Source organism: Antedon bifida, chromosome 7 (assembly GCF_963402885.1).
Source record: "Antedon bifida chromosome 7, ecAntBifi1.1, whole genome shotgun sequence".
NCBI lineage: Eukaryota > Metazoa > Echinodermata > Crinoidea > Comatulida > Antedonidae > Antedon > Antedon bifida.
In genome coordinates this window covers 11,813,885-11,833,363 of record NC_136232.1, presented here as the reverse complement: position 1 = coordinate 11,833,363, position 19,479 = coordinate 11,813,885, and the positions used below count along the sequence as shown (strand labels likewise).

The window sequence follows — 19,479 nt, the reverse complement described above, 5'->3', positions numbered from 1 at the left end:
AAATGTATATTGCCCCTTTTTCAATTCATGGGAGCGTATATGACCCTTTTATAGGGGTGTCCCCCGAATAGGTTCTAGAGTAAAATGGTCGTATACACACTGAGATAATTCACACTGAGATATTTCCCTCAATAAATATTTAAGTATTTCCCTTAAATTGTATTCACTTAGATAGGAGATTATTTTAAGGGTAAAAGTGTTTGCCTCAGCGTGTGAATGGTGAATACGGCCACTGTGTAATCATACGACATAGGAAGTTAGAATAAAGACGAAATCAAAGTTTGGTAATAATAATAATAGTAATATGACTCACATTGGATCCGAAGTGTAAATTTTCTTAAATAAAAAAAGAACAGAAAAAGTTTACATTAGTAATGGAATTAGTATAATCTAAAATGTAATGAAGGTGGTCATGTAATATGTGAATGAAGGTGGCCAGGTGATATTTGAATGAAGATGGCCAGGTGATATTTGAATGAAGGTGGCCAGGTGATATTTGAATGAAGGTGGCCAGGTGATATGTGAATGAAGGTGGCCAGGTGATATGTGAATGAAGGTGGCCAGGTAATATGTGAATGAAGGTGGTCATGTAATATGTGAATGTAGGTGGCCAGGTGATATTTGAATGAAGATGGCCAGGTGATATTTGAATGAAGGTGGCCAGGTGATATGTGAATGAAGGTGGCCAGGTGATATGTGAATGAAGGTGGCCAGGTAATATGTGAATGAAGGTGGTCATGTAATATGTGAATGTAGGTGGCCAGGTGATATGTGAATGAAGGTGGCCATGTGATATGTTAATGAAGGTGGCCAGGTGATATGTGAATGAAGGTGGCCAGGTGATATGTGAATGAAGGTGGCCAGGTGATATGTGAATGAAGGTGGCCAGGTGATATGTGAATGAAGGTGGCCAGGTGATATGTGAATGAAGGTGGCCAGGTGATATGTGAATGAAGGTGGCCAGGTGATATGTGAATGAAGGTGGCCAGGTAATATGTGAATGAAGGTGGCCAGGTGATATGTGAATGAAGGTGGTCATGTGATATGTGAATGAAGGTGGCCAGGTGATATGTGAATAAGGTGGCCAGGTGATATGTGAATGAAGGTGGCCAGGTGATATGTGAATGAAGGTGGACAGGTGATATGTGAAGGAAGGTGGTCATTATGTGAATGAAGGTGGCCAGGTGATATGTGAATGAAGGTGGCCAGGTGATATGTGAATGAAGGTGGTCATGTAATATGTGAATGAAGGTGGCCAGGTGATATTTGAATGAAGGTGGCCAGGTGATATGTGAATGAAGGTGGCCAGGTAATATGTGAATGAAGGTGGCCAGGTGATATGTGAATGAAGGTGGCCAGGTGATATGTGAATGAAGGTGGCCATGTGATATGTGAATGAAGGTGGCCATGTGATATGTTAATGAAGGTGGCCAGGTGATATGTGAATGAAGGTGGCCAGGTGATATGTGAATGAAGGTGGCCAGGTGATATCTGAAGGAAGGTGGCCAGGTGATATGTGAAGGAAGGTGGCCAGGTGATATGTGAATGAAGGTGGCCAGGTGATATGTGAATGAAGGTGGCCAGGTGATATGTGAATGAAGGTGGTCATGTAATATGTGAATGAAGGTGGCCAGGTGATATTTGAATGAAGGTGGCCAGGTGATATGTGAATGAAGGTGGCCAGGTAATATGTGAATAAAGGTGGTCATGTAATATGTGAATGTAGGTGGCCAGGTGATATGTGAATGAAGGTGGCCATGTGATATGTTAATGAAGGTGGCCAGGTGATATGTGAATGAAGGTGGCCAGGTGATATGTGAATGAAGGTGGCCAGGTGATATGTGAATGAAGGTGGCCAGGTGATATGTGAATGAAGGTGGCCAGGTGATATCTGAATGAAGATGGCCAGGTGATATGTGAATGAAGGTGGCCAGGTGATATGTGAATGAAGGTGGCCAGGTGATATGTGAATGAAGGTGGCCAGGTGATATGTGAATGAAGGTGGCCAGGTGATATGTGAATATGGTGGTCATGTGATATGTGAATGAAGGTGGCCAGGTGATATGTGAATGAAGGTGGCCAGGTGATATTTGAATGAAGGTGGCCAGGTAATATTTTAATGAAGGTGGCCAGGTAATATATGAATGAAGGTGGCCAGGTGATATTTGAATGAAGGTGGCCAGGTAATACTTCAATGAAAGTGGCCAGGTGAAATTTGTATTTATTAAATTAAATTTATTACTTACCATTTCCATAGCAGAATAACATAAATTATCTTCAGTTGTTTGTTCTGGAGGTATTTGCGAATCTGATTGAACATCTTCAATTCTAAGCGTGTCTTCCCATGAAACGTAAGGAATATTATCTACATCCTCTTTTGCGACAAGGTCGTGGATACTTGGCTTAAAAATAGCGTCCACAAAATCAGTCTAAATAATAAATACAAACAATGTATAAAACATAGAAGTACATTGATGCTTTTACCACATGAATCAAATCAACATGTTGCTTCACTGGAAATATTTAGAAATAAAATCATTACAAAAATCAAACAAACCTTTGACGACACAAAAAAACCTGGTGGCGGTGCAATAAAAGATTCACAAACAATTTCAACATTTAAGGTTGCTCTAGGAAAACACTATATTTAATGTTATGTATAGTTTATTTGTATTTTTCTTGTACTGTATATGGTTTTATCTTAACTGTTTGTATTGTATGGAGTGAATACAGAATCTGTTTGGGCTTTAGCCTATTCTCATTCCTGGTTATTTTTACATTGATGACCGAATAAATATTATTATTATTATTAATTTCTCTACAAGTCTCTACAGACAGGTATATGGAAATGTTGAGTACTAAAAGTAAAGATTTACCTCATATTTGAGACAATAGTCATATAAAATCATTACAATTTATATGACTATTGTTAATTTTACCTTATTTCGTTCTTCTACGGCGATGAAACTTGTAAACTGTGTCACTATAGAATACTCTTTACTGAGGTCAATGATGTAAGATTTCTGAGCTTCTTTCTTAATGTCATGCTCTACCGGGTCAACATCCAAAGTTCCGTCTTCCCAGTCACGGATAATTGCTCTGGCCGTCAGTTGGTGTAGTATCTATGCAACCATAAAAATATTAAATCCATCAAGTCAAATTAAAATGATTTAATTTTATTTATTCTTTATTCTTTTTTTCAGTCCAACCAATAAACAATACAGAATCACATAATTAAACTAAAATTTCAATACAAATTCCAAAGAAAAGAAGGAGGAAAAAGAAGTAAAATTGTCCCCTCGATTCATGATATGAATAAATTACATTGTTTGAAGGTTTTCATGGAGAAATCATATATACGTGTTATACTTATAAACTTTATATCAACAAAAACAAAAATATAAATGGCTCAAAATAGAAAAGATAATACATTTTAAGAACATGTGATAAGGAAAGAATGAAATTACACAAAAGCAACACATAGCCAATCTCAACAACGTCGCTCCAACAAACAAGAACCAATTATGGTAATAAAGAAATTCATTGGCATAAACTTACCTTACCCCTTGTGATGTTAAGTTCATTTGTGGATACCTTTGTTGAAATCTCCTCACCATTAATTTCAGCTTTCAAAGTTGCCTTAAGTTCAATTGAATAACAGTAAATATTAAAACAATTATAATACATACAAAAATGTGGAGATTATAAATGTTGAGTATGTACTCAAGCGTATTAAGTAAATGATCTTTAGTAAGTTTATGAGTAATAATCAATCAGGGAAGAGTGATTCCTTGTTAATAGAAACTTTTAGATTTGAGTGAATGTAAACGAAGACCACGTCCACATGGGTCCTAGTCGACTGTTACTCATCGACAGTATGTGAACATTTAGGTTAAGTGGACATTTACGTTGACATGCCAGTGAACGTATGACGTAATGAACTTGGAATCTGACCTTGTAATCTCTAGTGGCACTCTTTTGTTTTCTATTCAAAGTCGACCAAACTGAAGGCATTTACCTGTCGACAGCATGGAACGTATCCATACACTACTTGACGTGATCCACTGAATAACGATGTGATCTGACTCGGTGCTTGGATTGGTTTGGGGGCGCTGTCTTCTAACTGTTCCCACTCAACGTTCACATTGCTTAAGACTGGTTGCATTGCTTTCAACAACTGACGTTTAATCTAAATTTTGCCATTTAAGGATTAGTAAATTAATTGGAGTTAAATGACTATTAGTATATAGTGTATATACTTAGACGTGACACAAATAAAGGGCACACTAACATTTTATTTTCTTCAGGTCACAATGGCATAATCGTTTTTCTGTGTGCAATATTCTAACGTATAACGTGCACATGGCGTTTGTGCGGCGGATAACCTAACTTGTCCATAGTGACGAATTCAAATCTAGTTTTTTTTTAAACTTTTATTTTATTTACTGTAGTATGGATGCACCTTCATTCAAGAAGTGTGACACTGTTTCAAAAGTATTACTTTTGTTAATGTTACTTTTTAATATCTTGTACATAATTTAGTTTAAGTTTCCTTGTACTGTAAATAGGCCTATTGTTAAATTTTTTTCTCTAACTTTTATTTTACTTTACACTGGACGCATCTTCATTCAAGAAGTGTGCCACTGTTTCAAAAGTGTAGCTTCCAAATAAATTATTATTATATTAGATAACATAAAGATATAATGAATAACCGATGAATTGTTTATCTAACCTTTTTTGGCCATCTTGACTTTAAACTTGTATCAAAAAACTCAAAAGCTCCTGTTCCCACACGAGCTATGGATTTTAACAAGTGTTTGTTGGCTGTTGCGCTAAAAATAAAAAATTATATCAAATATTAACAAAATAAATTTTAAATAAAAAGCAATACAAATACAGTTGATTCTCCTTTTTTGAGGTCCAAAGACATTCTTTTTTTCCATTTTTGGAATACCAAATTTTCTGGAAAACCAGAAATATTAGTTTCCGGTATTTATTGGGACTGCAACTGAAATTTGAAATAAAAACAACATAAAAGTGTTTTACCTACCTAATCCCAAAAGTAAAAACTCTGTTACAATTTGCATTGAGTCGAATCGCTGCAAGAGTAGATTCCTCATTGTTGATGTGTCCATCAGAAATAAGAAAGATATTTCGAACACAAGTGTCGTCACTCAACAAGAAATAGCTGTGTAGAGGGCGCCACAGATCTGTATTACCCATATTGGCTTTAGCACACGCAACAAATGTCCTAGCAGACTTAATGTTGGCTGTGGTGGCAGCTTGGCAAACAGGAAACAGCTCATTAAAACCTTTATAAAAGAATATAAACGTTTCAATAAACATCAACTGGTGGCCAAAGATGACATCATTCTTGCTCAAATGTGGTGTAATGTATACTGGTATGATCTCTGTTTCATTCATAAAATGGATATAAAATGCCCACCAAATATGGTAGTGATATGCTTAAATATGGTAATGATATGCTTAAATATGGTAGTGATATGCTATGGTAGTGATATGCTTAATTATGGTAGTGATATGCTTAAATATGGTAGTGATATGCTTAAATATGGCAATGATATGCCTAAATATGGTAATGATATGCTTAGATATGGTAATGATATGCTTAAATATGGTGGTGATATGACATCATCATGTCCATATATAGGCACATCACATTTTTTTGAAACATAAAGTTTGATAGTGTAGGCAGAGCTTTAAATGCTATTGTTAAAACTGTTAAATACTGTTTCCCATTCTTTACTTTTTTTCTCTTTCCATTTTTTCTCTTATTTCATTTGAATTTGTCATCAGTTAATCAGATCAAATTACATAAAAATTACATATTTAAATATACTATTTATTAGGCTTTTTCCTGGTCAACTTTTTCATTTTTAAGCTTTTGCTAAACAGTGCAAAGAGACTATTTGCATTTTGCGCTATAAACCATTAAACCATTTAATAAACTATTAAACTATTTTAACTGATATCTTCAGTAAAAACTTACTTGTTCCAAACGTAATAATGTTGAAAGTTGCTTGTTTAGGAAGATGTTTAAGAATCAGCATTACAATTGTTTGAGCTTGCATCTGGTTCTTTATATCCATTGAGTTTGACATATCAAGAAATAACAGAATCTCTGGTGATGCATCTTCTTTACTTTCAAAATCAGGATAAAACGTTAGCATACATGCCTAGAAAATGAGATAATAATAGCAGCGGTGAAAGAACAAATGTTTATAATAGTTCTGTATTAAACAATGACCAAATACACTCAACATAGTAATGTAAATGCAAGTTCCATTAGTCCAAATCTCAATGATTTAAACCTATCAATAACATTTCTCCTGCCCTAAGACTTCAGCAGCCTAAACACACTATCCACTACAGCAACAGTGTGAATTAGTACACTGGAATACATCTCACAGGATCAACTCTGGCAGAAGGGATCTGTGGTTTATATTCTTAATCGGAGAGTACTTCTAGCACTAGAAACATGGAGCGAGAAGTCTGAACAAAGGTCTCCTATATTCTCCTACATACACAGTTCAGTCGTTTGTTTTCAGTCTTTTGATTCAGTCCATACCTGTGAGTTAGTCTTATCTGGATGTCTTTCAATCCACATTCTTGGTACATGTATTTCAGCAAGTTGAATCAATAGCTGAAATCCACTTCCTTCCAATCGTGCGTTCTTTCTTAATTCAACCGTTGCATTTGTTGATGATTTCTAAAATAATAAATCAAAATCATATTTGCATCATCACCATGATTGGATTGACCATTAACAGAACACTGGTAAGACATCGTGTTTGTAAATGTGTTACCTTATATCTGATTGGATGAGTTGGAGACTCAATCGAACAAATATCATATGGCATTAATATGGAAATCTGGATTGAAGTTCCTCTGAAATCAAAAAACATTAAACAAGTAATTATTTTATGCAACACTCCCTCACTATAATCGTTCCTATAGGTAATATTTTTATACAATGAATTGCTTTAAATTCCTATAAGTGCAATGAATAAAACTTTAAGGCCTTGTCTACACTATAAAACTTTATGTGACAAAAAAATGTGATGTGCCCATATATGGACATGATGATGTCATATCCGTATCCGGATATTCACCCCCTGGACATTTACCCCCCCCGGAAAACTACCCCCCGGACAACCACCACCTGGACAACTACCCCCTTAGGACAACTACCCCTTTAGGACAACTACCCCCCGGACAACTACCCCCTTAGGACAACAACCCCCTTAGGACAACTACCCCCTGGACAACTACCCCCCGGACAATTACCCCCTAGGAACAACCTGACTCTGCAACAGTGTATAATAGGTAGTTGTAGGGGGTAGTTATCCTAAGGGGGTAGTTGTCCTAAGGGGGTAGTTGTCCGGGGGGTAGTTGTCCGGGGGGTAGTTGTCCGGGGGGTTGTTATCCTAAGGGGGTAGTTGTCCTAAGGGGGTAGTTGTCCGGGAGTAGTTGTCCGGGGGATAGTTGTCCTAAGGGGGTAGTTGTCCGGGTGGTAAACATCCGGGGGGTTACTGTCTAGGGGGTAGGTGTCCTAGAACCGTCATATCACTACCATATTGAGGCATATTACTACCATATTTGACACTGTTTTTGTTAAACTAGTTTGATAGTGTGGACAGAGCTTAAAAGGTCCATCTTGAATTTTTGTTTAGTCGCACTGTATAGGTAAAAGCTGAGGATACAAAGCTAAATGCTTCCTCCTGATTGCTATTGGCTCATACATCCTTAGTACACATGCTCAGTATTTACCCTGTTGGCTGGCCTGAAACTTTCAATGTTTCCGTCTGTTCTTGAGTAGTCTCCGAGAGGGCGCTGTCTTTTTTCCACGGCGCTACACTACCAGGCAAATTAAACATGACTTTGCCAGATTCAACACCAAGCTCAGCTACATAGGTGATTTTTATCAACACATCTGAATTTGGAGGTAAATTACCTACGCTCACTGTGAAAACATCCTTATAAAATAAAAAAAAAAATTGAGTGTCTCTTTGATAGAAAAATATTAACTAGCTTCTACAATATTGGAATGATACAAGAACTATTCTTATTGGAATTTTGGTAATTAAGTTTAGACTTAAAAGTGAATTTGAAGCTTGAGTGACAAATACTTGTGACATTCAGATGTGCATAATACCAAGCATCAACTAACATCTTGTGCAACTTACGGGTGTTTCTTCATCCATTAAGTAAGCCCCATGTCCTTTTCTGATGGCCTCTTTGTATTCATGATGAGCGACCTCTTTATCTTTAACTTCACCAATGACATGTTTACCGTCAATGAAAGCCTCAAAGCCACACACTGCTGCCATGTCATCCAGAGGGAATACATACTTGGCTTCAATTGGAACGTTGCTGTCATTCCTATAGGCCTGTAGCACTACAACCTATTCAAACAGTAATGTTTACATTATTATACTAGTATAGGAGTTGTATATTATAATATCAAACTTATTAGTTGACCCTCTGCTTTAATATACTAGTATGCAAGATTTATCGTCTCATTTACTTTATCTATTTACTTCGTTAATTATATTATTTTAGTTTGAAAATGGTCTTATACGTGACAAGAATAATTTATTCTTGTAGTATAGATCCTCAATATGATTCTAGTTGCTTTGTTGTCTATTATGTAAACTTTTCTGTATTCATGTCATATTGAAATAAAAATAACCGTTGACGAAAAAAAAAAGTTATTTAATTCTATTCATTAAATGGTTTGCATTACATCGTGGGTTTCTAAAAAGACAGTATAGTTGAGGATGTCTTAAATGTATTGATACAACCACCTTCTGGAGTAATTCAATGGTTATTTTATGAATAAAAGGAAAAGGCCAAACAAAATGGAATGATCTGCAAAATGATGCATAAATGAGTTGAACTCTGACCTGTGCTGTAAGATCTATTAGCTGTGCTCTGATGTGGACTGCTGTCAGTGGAACTGAATTATTACTTTTTGACTGTAAGCCTGCTCGTATTTTATCCATAGGATTCTTGAGTGACTCAATGGTATTGAGATCTGAAATGTTTTAAATAAATATCAATGAAAAGATTTGTATAAGCTCTGAACTTGTTATTGAAGTAATAATGTTTTTATTTTATATTTGTTTTCTGTCTCGTTTGTCTGAGATCTTTTTTAGGCACACAACCTATTTTTTTCTGTAGCATAATATTATTATTATTAAATTTTGTATTGTATACTGCTTTGTAATCAAGTAATTTTGTAATATATTCCAATGTTGGAGTAAGAGTGATTAAATATGTTCAGGTCTATGCCTATTGATTACTCCTGGTAATATTGTGCTTGATATGTCAAATAAATACTATTATAATAACTTTTGTTACAGGAGAATAAACACATTTAAATTTGTAGGACCAAAGAGTAGTGACTACTACTGCTTTATTGAAAGAGATAATAGACTTAGACAAGGTACTTACTAATATCTACAGGACGCGAATGACTATCTTGACTGGGTCGTATTTCTTGCAGTGACATTTGTATAATGTCTTTGATTGCATCGTTAGGAAGTTTAAACTCAACCAGATAGCGAATACGTTGCTGATTCTTATTATACACAACAAATTCATCATCCTGCAAAAACAATTCACAAAATAGTTAAATTGTATTTTTTTTTAAATCTTTATTTCATTCTTCTTGCAACAAAGACAAAATCAGCAACAGGAATACAATCATGACAATTTTATCATAACAATGATTTTTATTTTATTACCACAAAATGTGTCCTCATTCTGTGCGTCTTCTTTACTCCATGGACACTGTCATAGCCCTCTGGAGCTGCTGAGAGTGTGTAATCTTTAGACTTCATATCCAGACACTTTCCAAGTGCTACTTCATTTACAAGCATGAAACGAGATCCTTTAACTTTACTTCGAGATGAGTACTTTCCACTTGTACTATTAAAGAAATTAATTTTATTAATAAGTTGGTGGGGTCTGAATTGCCACCAACAACAAGGATTGTACAATTTAAAGTATCTATCTATCTACATTAAAAAATTTGATAATGTATACATTCCCTATTAAACACGATTACCTGGCGCTGTCTGTAAAATAAATTCCACTTCCTAGGTTTCCAGGATCTGTCAGCTGACCACCAAAATCATCTATTACAATCTTAGGCAGAAGAAGACCTCTGCAAATCACACAAATAATATATTATTATTCATCTTCAAATGATGACATTTGGTAAAGACCTACAGCAGTCAAAGTGTAATGCAGGTAACGAGAGTTACAACTTGCATAAGGAGACATGTCTTACACCATTTATTCATTTAGTATTTATTTAAACTGGGTGACCTTTTCGGTCAAAGACTGGTCTCTCCCAGAGGGCCCAGATATGATCAGTGGCTGTGAGTGAATAATAATGTTCATGCAAATGTTTAAGGAAAACTGACCTTGTGAGTATGCCAACAAAGTTTGCTGGCCTGGATGCATGAAACAAAAGCCTTTTATTTGCCAGATGATGTGTAAAGTTTGTCGCCTCAATTGCTCGATTAACAGCAAAGATATTCTTTATGTCAAACTTGTTTCTACCACTGAAAAAAATCAAAGGAGTTACATTATGAGCATATAATACATACTTACATTGATGTACTAGAGACGGATACTGGTATGCAGAGAGATGAACTGGCTGTCACAATAGCAGATAGGAAGTTATGGAGGAATCTAGTCATATAAGTTTGTGTATGTCGCGGACTAAGTAAGTAAAGTATATGTACTATATATGTACTAGTACTAGAGACGGATACTGGTATGTAGAGAGAGGAACTGGTTGTCACAATGGCAGATAGGAAGTTATGGAAGAATCTAGTCATATAAGTCATATACTGTACTAAGTCATATAAGTTTGTGTATATCCCGGACTAAGTAAGTAAAGTATTATGTACTATATTATGTACTTGTACTAGAGACGGATACTGGTATGCAGAGAGAGAAACTGGATTAAGTAAGTAATACTGACAGTTAATAATACTATGAATGTGAAATCAAATAGTTTACCTTTCAGTGCTGGATCTTACTAAGTCAGAAATGGTCTTGTATTCTGGTGATGAGGTTGGTAAGTGTTCAACATGACAGTGTAGAGCACGGAACTTTGCCTGCATCGTGTTACGTGGTGAGAAATTAGTTGCCTCACTTACACATTCTATGTCTTTGATTAGCTATAATTATAATAAAATTACAACAAAATTTAAGATTTTCTCAAGCTGGAAAAGTAATTGGCTGGAGTAAAGTCAGTTCTAAGTGTTTATTTAATGAAACGTTTTACGTTTTTTACAACTCTGTAAAATAATATGCCATTGTTGAACAAATAAATGTTTTTTGAACTTGAACTTGAACCCAAGACAAATACTATAGGTAGTAGGTAGCTTGTTACTATGTCAACCACCTCCTTTAATTAGCTATAATTATAATAAAATGACAACAAATGATAGTATTTTAAGATTTTCTCAAGCTGGGATAGTAATTGGCTGGAGGTAAGTAAGTGTCAGTTTTAAGTATTCACTTAAACCGAACGTTTTTAAGTTTTTTACAGCTTGGTGTCAACCCAAGACAAATACTATAGGTAGTAGGTAGCTTGTTACTATGTCAACCACCATAATTATAATAAAATGACAACAAATTGATAGTATTTTAAGATTTTCTCAAGCTGGGATAGTAATTGGGTTGAGTAATGTCAGTTTTAAGTGTTAATCTAACTGAACGTTTATAAGTTTTTTACAGCTTTGTGTCAACCCAGGACAAAGCCTACAAATACTAATTGGTAGCTTGTCACCTGTATGTCAACCACCTCATTATATTTCGGTTTGAGTTTGTCTCCTTTTTTCTTTTCAGTTTTTACGTACAGTTTCACAACATTAAACGCTTTTTAAATTCAAGATGTTAATATAATATTTATTCAGCATGTTATATCAAGCACAATCTTGCCAGGAGATGGAATACAATTAACTGCTCTTCAACGTTAACACAACAATAATTTTATAAACAAAGTTAGCAAAATAGTTAGCAAATTATTAGGTAAAATGACATAAAAACAATTCTCTTTTTTATTTGATTTCAAGAAAATAAAAACTCACTTGACAAATGTCATGTACTTTGGCAAGTGAGGCTTTGTCTTGAATTGTACCGATGCGATCTTTATCAAGAGGAATTAAGTTGAAGAATTGCTCACTAAGTTGTTTGAGTTCCATTACACCGGTGTCTGTGTCAAGAATGTGTCTAATTTGCAGTAGTACTGCTTCTGCTTTGTCTACCTTAAAAAACAAATGAAATTTAGTTGGAATGTAAATACATTTTAAGGCCAATACATTAGTAAATAATTATCTAATTGCAGGTGCTTCATTTAGGGCCGTAGCTTGAGGTTAAAAAAAGGCAAAGATCTTTTAAATATAATCATTAATATACATTATTAGTTGTGCCTGGGAATGGGTGGTGAAAATGGTCTGCTACATGCTGGATACAACCATTCTGGTTCATTTTGGAATCTTTTGCATATATGAAGGCTAATATATTTACTTTTGTTTTGTTGATATTTGCATCTGGTAGAGAGATGAGGGCATTCAGCTGTTCATAAGCCTCCTGCCAGATGTGTTCTATCAACTCTATCACTTCCTTTGATACAGCACCTGACTCAAAACTGGACTCCATTGATATCTAAATGAGAGAATATAAATACTTTATGGGACTGACACATCAAATGTATTAATGTTTACAAAAAAGAAATCTGAAATAAAACCAATGTAATGGCTGAGGTACAGTATATGTTATAATCTAGCTCTATCAGAAGAGCTAGTAATAAGTGTCTTAATACTGGGAATAGAAGAGAGAATAAAGTTATCAAATAAAAACCAATGTAATGTCTGAGATACATTATATGTTATACAGCCCTCTATCAGAAGAGCTAGTAATAAGTGTCTTAATACTGGGAATAGAAGAGAGAATAAAGTTATCAAATAAAAACCAATGTAATGTCTGAGATACATTATATGTTATACAGCCCTCTATCAGAAGAGCTGGTAATAAGTTTCTTGATACTGGGAATAAAGTTATTAAATCAATTTCTACAAAGTATAAATTCATTATAAGCAGTACCTTTCTTTGTTTATCTGATCCAATCCATCTTGAGATAAACTGGTCAGATTTGATGTAATTGTGCGGTGCACCACGATACAAGTTGTATAAGTATTTGTAAACTTCAAGAGCTTCGGAACTACTTTGCAAATAACGACATTCTTTTGTACCACTGCTTGTATCCTGTAAAATCATTTGTAAAAACCGTTTTCATTTTTTATTCCAAGATCAAAATCAAACATATACAAATACAATACAATAAGCATGATAATGGAATGGGATACAAATTAAGCACAAGTGCTTTAAACCCTAACAGTCAATACAGGCTTAATGTCTATAGATAAAAAAACAGACTAAAGGCCAATTTACACAGACGAGCAGTAATTAATAAAAATTAGAATCTATGTTATTCCTTATGAACATTTACACACAATGAGGAGTGGACGGACGGTTTGCACTCAGGATAGATTCAGATTCTACGTGGGACAAGCTACATGTTTTAAATTGACAATTTACAAACTAAAATTATTAATTAAGTATTATGTAAGTTTATACATATAACATATTATAAAGAATTTACCTTGAGTTGATCTCTGTTTCCATAGTGACAGAAAACACGAAAGTTAAAATGGTTGCCCTTTGACCTTCTGGTTTTTGGTATGACATGAAGTTCAAGCTGATAAAATAGAGCTTCAAATGGGTTTGATTGCTTTAAAAACAAACATTAACAACATTAAACATTAAATTCCTCTACTTAAAATTCTAGTGTCAATGAAATGGTTAGTGTAAAAAGACTGTATTATCTCTGTCTACACTATCAAACTTTATGTGATAAAAAAATGTGATGTGCTCATATATGGACACTATGATGTCATATCACTACCATATTTAGGCATATCACTACCATATTTAGGCATATCACTACCATTGAGTACATCATACTTTTTTGTCAAATTAGTTTGAATGTGTAGACAGAGTTTTAGATCAATTAACAACATAGGCAGCTATTTACCAGAAGAAAACTAGTTTTGGCAATTTCATAATTGTCCTCATTAAATTCTGGTGTCTTATTGTCACCCCATTTCCACACTCTAAAAAGAAACATTATATATATATATTTTTAAACAGAAGTACAGTAACGTTTAATTTTAAAAGTACAATTGTCTTTTATTTTTTGCTACTCTTTAGTACAGTATCTAAAAGATATCAAAATATTTGTATCCAGATTTCTCAAGAGTCTTTAAAATGCCCATTTATACAACTAGTAATTTGTATAATATGGTTACATACCTGATTTCCTGGAAATTAAACTTTGCTTCCTTTACACTGCTCAGTTTTGTGGAGGCTAATTTTCCTGTTTTAAAAAATGTAAATATTTAACTTACTCTATAGAACTATCAGGGGTTATAATTTTAAAAATCAAATCTATTATTAAAAGCGCTGGATTATAAAATTCTTTTGCTAATTCGACAAATTTACAGTTGTTTGTATTAAGAATAAATACAATATTATCTGTATTGAAATTACCTTTTATTTTGCCTTCTTCAAATTCTGAACCTAAATTCATGAACTTTCTGGTATCAACAACACGGTTTTCTTTCAAGCATCTTTTAACAAAATCTGTAGAAACTATAGGGGTGCTGTTCTTCTGTGCAGTTCGACCTTTGTATGATTGTTTGGTTTTTCTTGTGTTGCTTACAATTAGAAAGTTTGTCTTTAAGAAAAAGATTTCCAATGAATTGATATTATTACAATGTTAATACAATATACAATGTAAACACTGTTTCTCAGAAATTTACATTCCCCACCAAACCAATAACAGAACTACACTTTTTTTATATCATATTTTAAATTATAAATAAATCCATTTTTTTTCTATTGGTGCTTTCATTTCTATCTTTTATATTTATTTTAATTTAATTTGATTTATTTATAATATTTTTATTGTCCAGGGTTATGCTGCTCTGTGTAGCACAGAACTTAAAATATGCATCCTCCATGTATTTCTGTGTGTAGCAAAAATAAAGCCAAGTTATTTTGAATTTGCATTTATTGTAATTAAATTTAACTCAATAAATGAATCCCTGGAAAATACATGAAAACTATCTGGAAACCCATAAAACATCTGCAACCATTTTGAACCTGTGGATTTACCTCATTTGTGAGTGAAGCATTAATAGTTCCTCCATTGTTAGTTATTTTCTTCTGCAATTCTTTCTTTTGTTTAAAATTGAAATTTGAGTCAAGATCTAGTACAAATTGGTAACCTTTAAAAACATTTGACATTTTTATGTCAGATGTCGTGGTACATCAATCTGAAAATAACAAAACACAAAAGTTATATTTGCAAGGTCTAAGTTTTTTTTTTTTTCTTTTTCTTTTGTGAGGTTCACTCACCTTTATTTCATTTCAAAACATAATCATTTTGATAAATAAACAATTTTTTTTTATGTTTGCGTATTATCTTTTTAAATATATAAATATTTTCATTTATAAATATAAAGTTTCCCCTTACATCTTTAAAAATAAAAGAAGTCTGTAAGCAATCATTTATACATTTACATTACATATAAACAGAAACAATATCAATACATATATAGAATCAAAAGCAACTAGTTTCTTGTATAGTATAGCATTTTCCGTGCTTCTTGTTTACTCTCCTTTTTAGTGTTTTTCCTTTTTTTTTTCTCTTTCTGTTTTATTTATACTATTTACATTTTTGTACAAATTACTTAATTTACAGTAACCTTCAAAATAAAAAAAAATAAAAAAATTAATAAAATACATTCATGGAATGCTCTTGTGTAAGTATATTTTTAAACATAATCCATGAGTTTTTACAGATTGACCTATTTAATTCTGACAATATTTTTATTTTATATATAGAATATAGAGCAATTGAGTATAACTTATTCTTTATGTTGCATTCAGATCCAAAAACTAGTTCTTCAAAAGAACAGTTACTATTATCTAATTTTTTTAATATTTCATTGATTTTTTTAATATTTCATTGATTTTTTTCCATAATAAGACATTGCTTTTACATTTGAAAAACATGTGGTTTTCATCCTCAGTTACATCACATAACTCACATTTTTTTGTGTTTTTAATTTTCCATTTATATAATTGTAAATTTGTTGGTAAAATTCTAAGAAGCAATTTGTAATTAAGTTGTGCATATTTTTTGTTTTTCTCATTTTTTACTTTTCTTGACCAAATATCGAACCAGTTTGTAATTTCAATACCAATTTCTTTTTCCCATTTGGGAATGGTAATAGGAGCAACAAACATACCTTCTATAAAACTTGAATATATCTGTTTTGTTTTCTAAGTTATGTTTAGGTCTAAGTTTATGAGGCTTTTCAAGATTTGATTATCGTCAGTCGAATGGGAAACTTTCCACATTTGACCGCATACCTTTAGTCTCATCAATTTTCAAAAAAAATATATTATATCTAGGTAAGCCCATGTTCTATAGTAGACTAGAACTAGAAAAAATCTACCCTATCCTCTCTCCACTCCATTCCTGCTGGGCGAGACCTCATCTCAGTCAATCAGTCTCTACTACTCTAGGCCTACTACACCGGCACACTAGGCATATGACCGTTTCGGCCACAGACAGTTTCGGCCACAACAGATTTCTATGGCGCGCCATTCACGCATATATTAGACCGTGCTATTGTTTTTGCTATTAGTTATCGCATCTCATGTATTAATAGTTTGGCTATGAAAAAAGAAATGCTAAGAAAAAAAAAGAAATTTAATTAAAACGTTTTTCCTTCCATTGCTTAGGTGACCTAAGGAACAAAGAGGAATATCAGGAATTCACACATCAATACAAGCAGAATCAAGAAGAAAATTAGTGATAAAAAAAATAAATTTAATAAAACTTTGTCGTCTTCATTAATTTGATTGGTTTTTAATACAAACAGGAGTAATTCAATGTTTTTACCTTACCTCATGACGCACACAGGCAGAAATTCATTCTGAGCCTGTTCAGAAACATATCTAAAAAAAAATTCTTCAATGCCTTCGCATAATTCCTCTTGGGTAGTGGTGTTTTACTAATATTTCAAGTTCATTTTATTAGGTAAAATTTTACACGCAAAAACAAACGCACGCATTTCTATTAACATTTATTTACCAGTGTTTCATTTACATCTTACAACATTAATTCTTAATAATTATATACTCTTTAATTGTTTCTTCCGATTCTTATTCCTTCAAAGTTATATTTATTGTACCTCGACACAATAAAATTAGTATATATCCCTACGTACTTCAATTCGTTTTATATTTATAGAAAAATGTACATACAATTAGTATCACTTAGGCCTCATTCAATTCATTTCTTTTATTTGTAAAAACTATACATTTTAATTTCAACCGTATTGTATTTTTTGTACTCTGAAATATCGGTATCTACGTAATTCTTTGTTTCTTCTCTCATCATGCCACCTAGCTACAAAATACGTGTTCGTATTTTATTTTCATTAATTAATTAATTGCCAAGTTTGTCTGTGTCCGTGTTTTCCTGTGTAAAAACAAAAAACAAAAGTAAAACACAATGAAATCGATAATCCTGTATTACATTGTCGTGTCTCATTGTTCCTCTATCAATGGCACTATGGGCGTTCCATAGATATGGTAGTATTATTGTCTGTGGCCGAAATTGTCTGTGGCCGAAGTTGGCCTAATCCACTACACCCACCACTACTACTACTACTACTCTAGGTGCGAATTGGAACTAGCCTAGCTAGCGCCATACTTAGCTAGGCTATATTGTATTATTCTAGTAGAGGCCTAAAATAAGAAGAGCTAGTCAACCTATAGTATTTTTGTAACAACTAACGGGCTAGTAGGCCAAGCCTAATGTCCTTCCTGGTCGGCCGTCTGGGTTTAGGCCTAGAGGCCTAGTTTGTTTTGATTTTTAACTTTCTAAAAATAGAAGTTACGTAACTGGAAATCATTAGTCTGGCGCCCTCATATAACACAGCTTATACCGTATTCGGCTAAACGCCCTGAGTGTACTGGGCGTTTATTGTTCGGGAGTGTTTTAAGGGGAAGGGGTCGCGTTTATTCCAGGGAGGTGTTTATTTTTGTGGATGTATTTATTCATTTATTTTTATCAAAATCACATAAAACAAGTAAAAAGGTTTATGAATAAAACAGTATTAAAAACAACATATAAAACAACAATGATAAAAAAAAATAATTATGTTAAAACATCTAAACGCGGTGAGGAGTAAGTAGGCTGCTGCCACCGTTGGTCTTGGTGCTGTGATGTCCGGTAAAAATTCCCTGTCGGGCGTTAGGGAAAAACACGTTGTTTTTGGTAGAAGGCACTTCGTTAAATCTTTACATGCGTCTCAGTAGATGAAAGGTCAGTTGTTCCACGGTAACATGTAGAAAAAAATATATTCATAGATATGAACAAGTACAAAAGAATTAATATCAAGAAGTGATAAAATACAGTAGAATTAAAAAAAAATGCTAATAGTATCAGTGAAGTACAAATAGCAATATGTTATACAATGCATGTGGCGGGGCGTTTATCCGGAGAGGGGCGTTTATTCCAAAAGATGTTTACGGGCGCGCGTGGGGACGTTTATTCAAAGCGCGGGGCGTTTATTTAAATACGGACTCGACTCGACAATGCGATCAAATGACTTCTTAGCACTTTTCCCCGCCATTATACATTTATTTGAGTGAAACAAAAATTAACACAAATCTCGACATAGTTTCGAATATCATCATTTATTTCCGTCTCTTTTACTACTTTAGTTGCACATCAGTCTATTAATGATAATTAAATCCATAAATCCGGAGCCTCGTGGGTGCGGGATAATAATACTTAATCAGATCAGATGATTGTTTGCCATAAAACTGCAATTTTAATTAAACATTCTGATTAAAGTAGTCATCCCGCAAAACACAATAACAACATCAGTGAGTGGGCGACCTACGTACGACAGTGTTCTTAGAAATGTATTTTTTACAAACAGTCGGAATTTCAATAAAAAAAATCATTTTTTATAGGCCATTTAAAAAAAAAATTCCAATTGGTTTGTTCAGTGTTGCATAGATCAACCGGCTCAGCTACAGTGATTAAGTTCACTTAGGTACGGTTGACCCTGGCAATTTCATTTTTTTGTTTGTTATGTAGGCCTACATATATACTGAAATAGACAGAATAAATAATGAAATTGGCTTATGAACAAGAAAATAGTGTAATAACACTATAAAACACCCAATTCAGATGAATAAACCATGTTTGGGGCGCACACACTACAGATTCACGACGGCATTTCTAATTTTCAAAATACCGCGCTGAAATTCTTTTAACGTTAT

General features: G+C 33.6%; 2 protein-coding genes across 2 annotated transcripts in view; one reads left to right on the top strand and one right to left on the bottom strand.

Annotated features, from left to right (window-relative positions):
• Window positions 1–19,479, top strand: part of LOC144848910 (uncharacterized) — a 162,750-nt gene that overhangs the window by 55,072 nt on the left and 88,199 nt on the right. The window lies entirely within an intron of this gene.
• LOC144847330 (protein mono-ADP-ribosyltransferase PARP4-like) lies at window positions 236–18,015 on the bottom strand. The gene is made up of 27 exons (XM_078703619.1): window positions 17,981–18,015; window positions 15,283–15,443; window positions 14,656–14,842; window positions 14,419–14,482; window positions 14,141–14,219; window positions 13,709–13,837; window positions 13,150–13,311; window positions 12,574–12,711; window positions 12,135–12,311; window positions 11,059–11,219; window positions 10,455–10,595; window positions 10,094–10,192; window positions 9,771–9,954; window positions 9,478–9,631; window positions 8,928–9,058; window positions 8,208–8,426; window positions 7,792–7,997; window positions 6,828–6,909; window positions 6,590–6,730; window positions 6,011–6,197; window positions 5,051–5,312; window positions 4,733–4,832; window positions 4,019–4,189; window positions 3,559–3,639; window positions 2,940–3,122; window positions 2,247–2,429; window positions 236–336 (listed from the first exon to the last, which is right to left on the bottom strand). Exons 2-27 carry the CDS (start codon window positions 15,412–15,414, stop codon window positions 310–312), a joined length of 3,780 nt encoding a protein of 1,259 aa, XP_078559745.1. The 5' UTR covers window positions 15,415–15,443; window positions 17,981–18,015; the 3' UTR covers window positions 236–309.

What these genes read in the sequence shown, in the direction of transcription:
- LOC144847330 (XM_078703619.1), bottom strand. Translation starts at nt 15,414, where the DNA reads ATGTCAAATGTTTTTAAAGGTTACCAATTTGTACTAGATCTTGACTCA. An exon ending in ATGCTTCACTCACAAATGAG is followed by an intron (nt 14,843 to 15,282) that starts GTAAATCCACAG and finishes TTTTTCTTAAAG; the next exon opens with ACAAACTTTCTAATTGTAAG. An exon ending in AGTCAAGATGGCCAAAAAAG is followed by an intron (nt 4,190 to 4,732) that starts GTTAGATAAACA and finishes GGCAAAATTTAG; the next exon opens with ATTAAACGTCAGTTGTTGAA.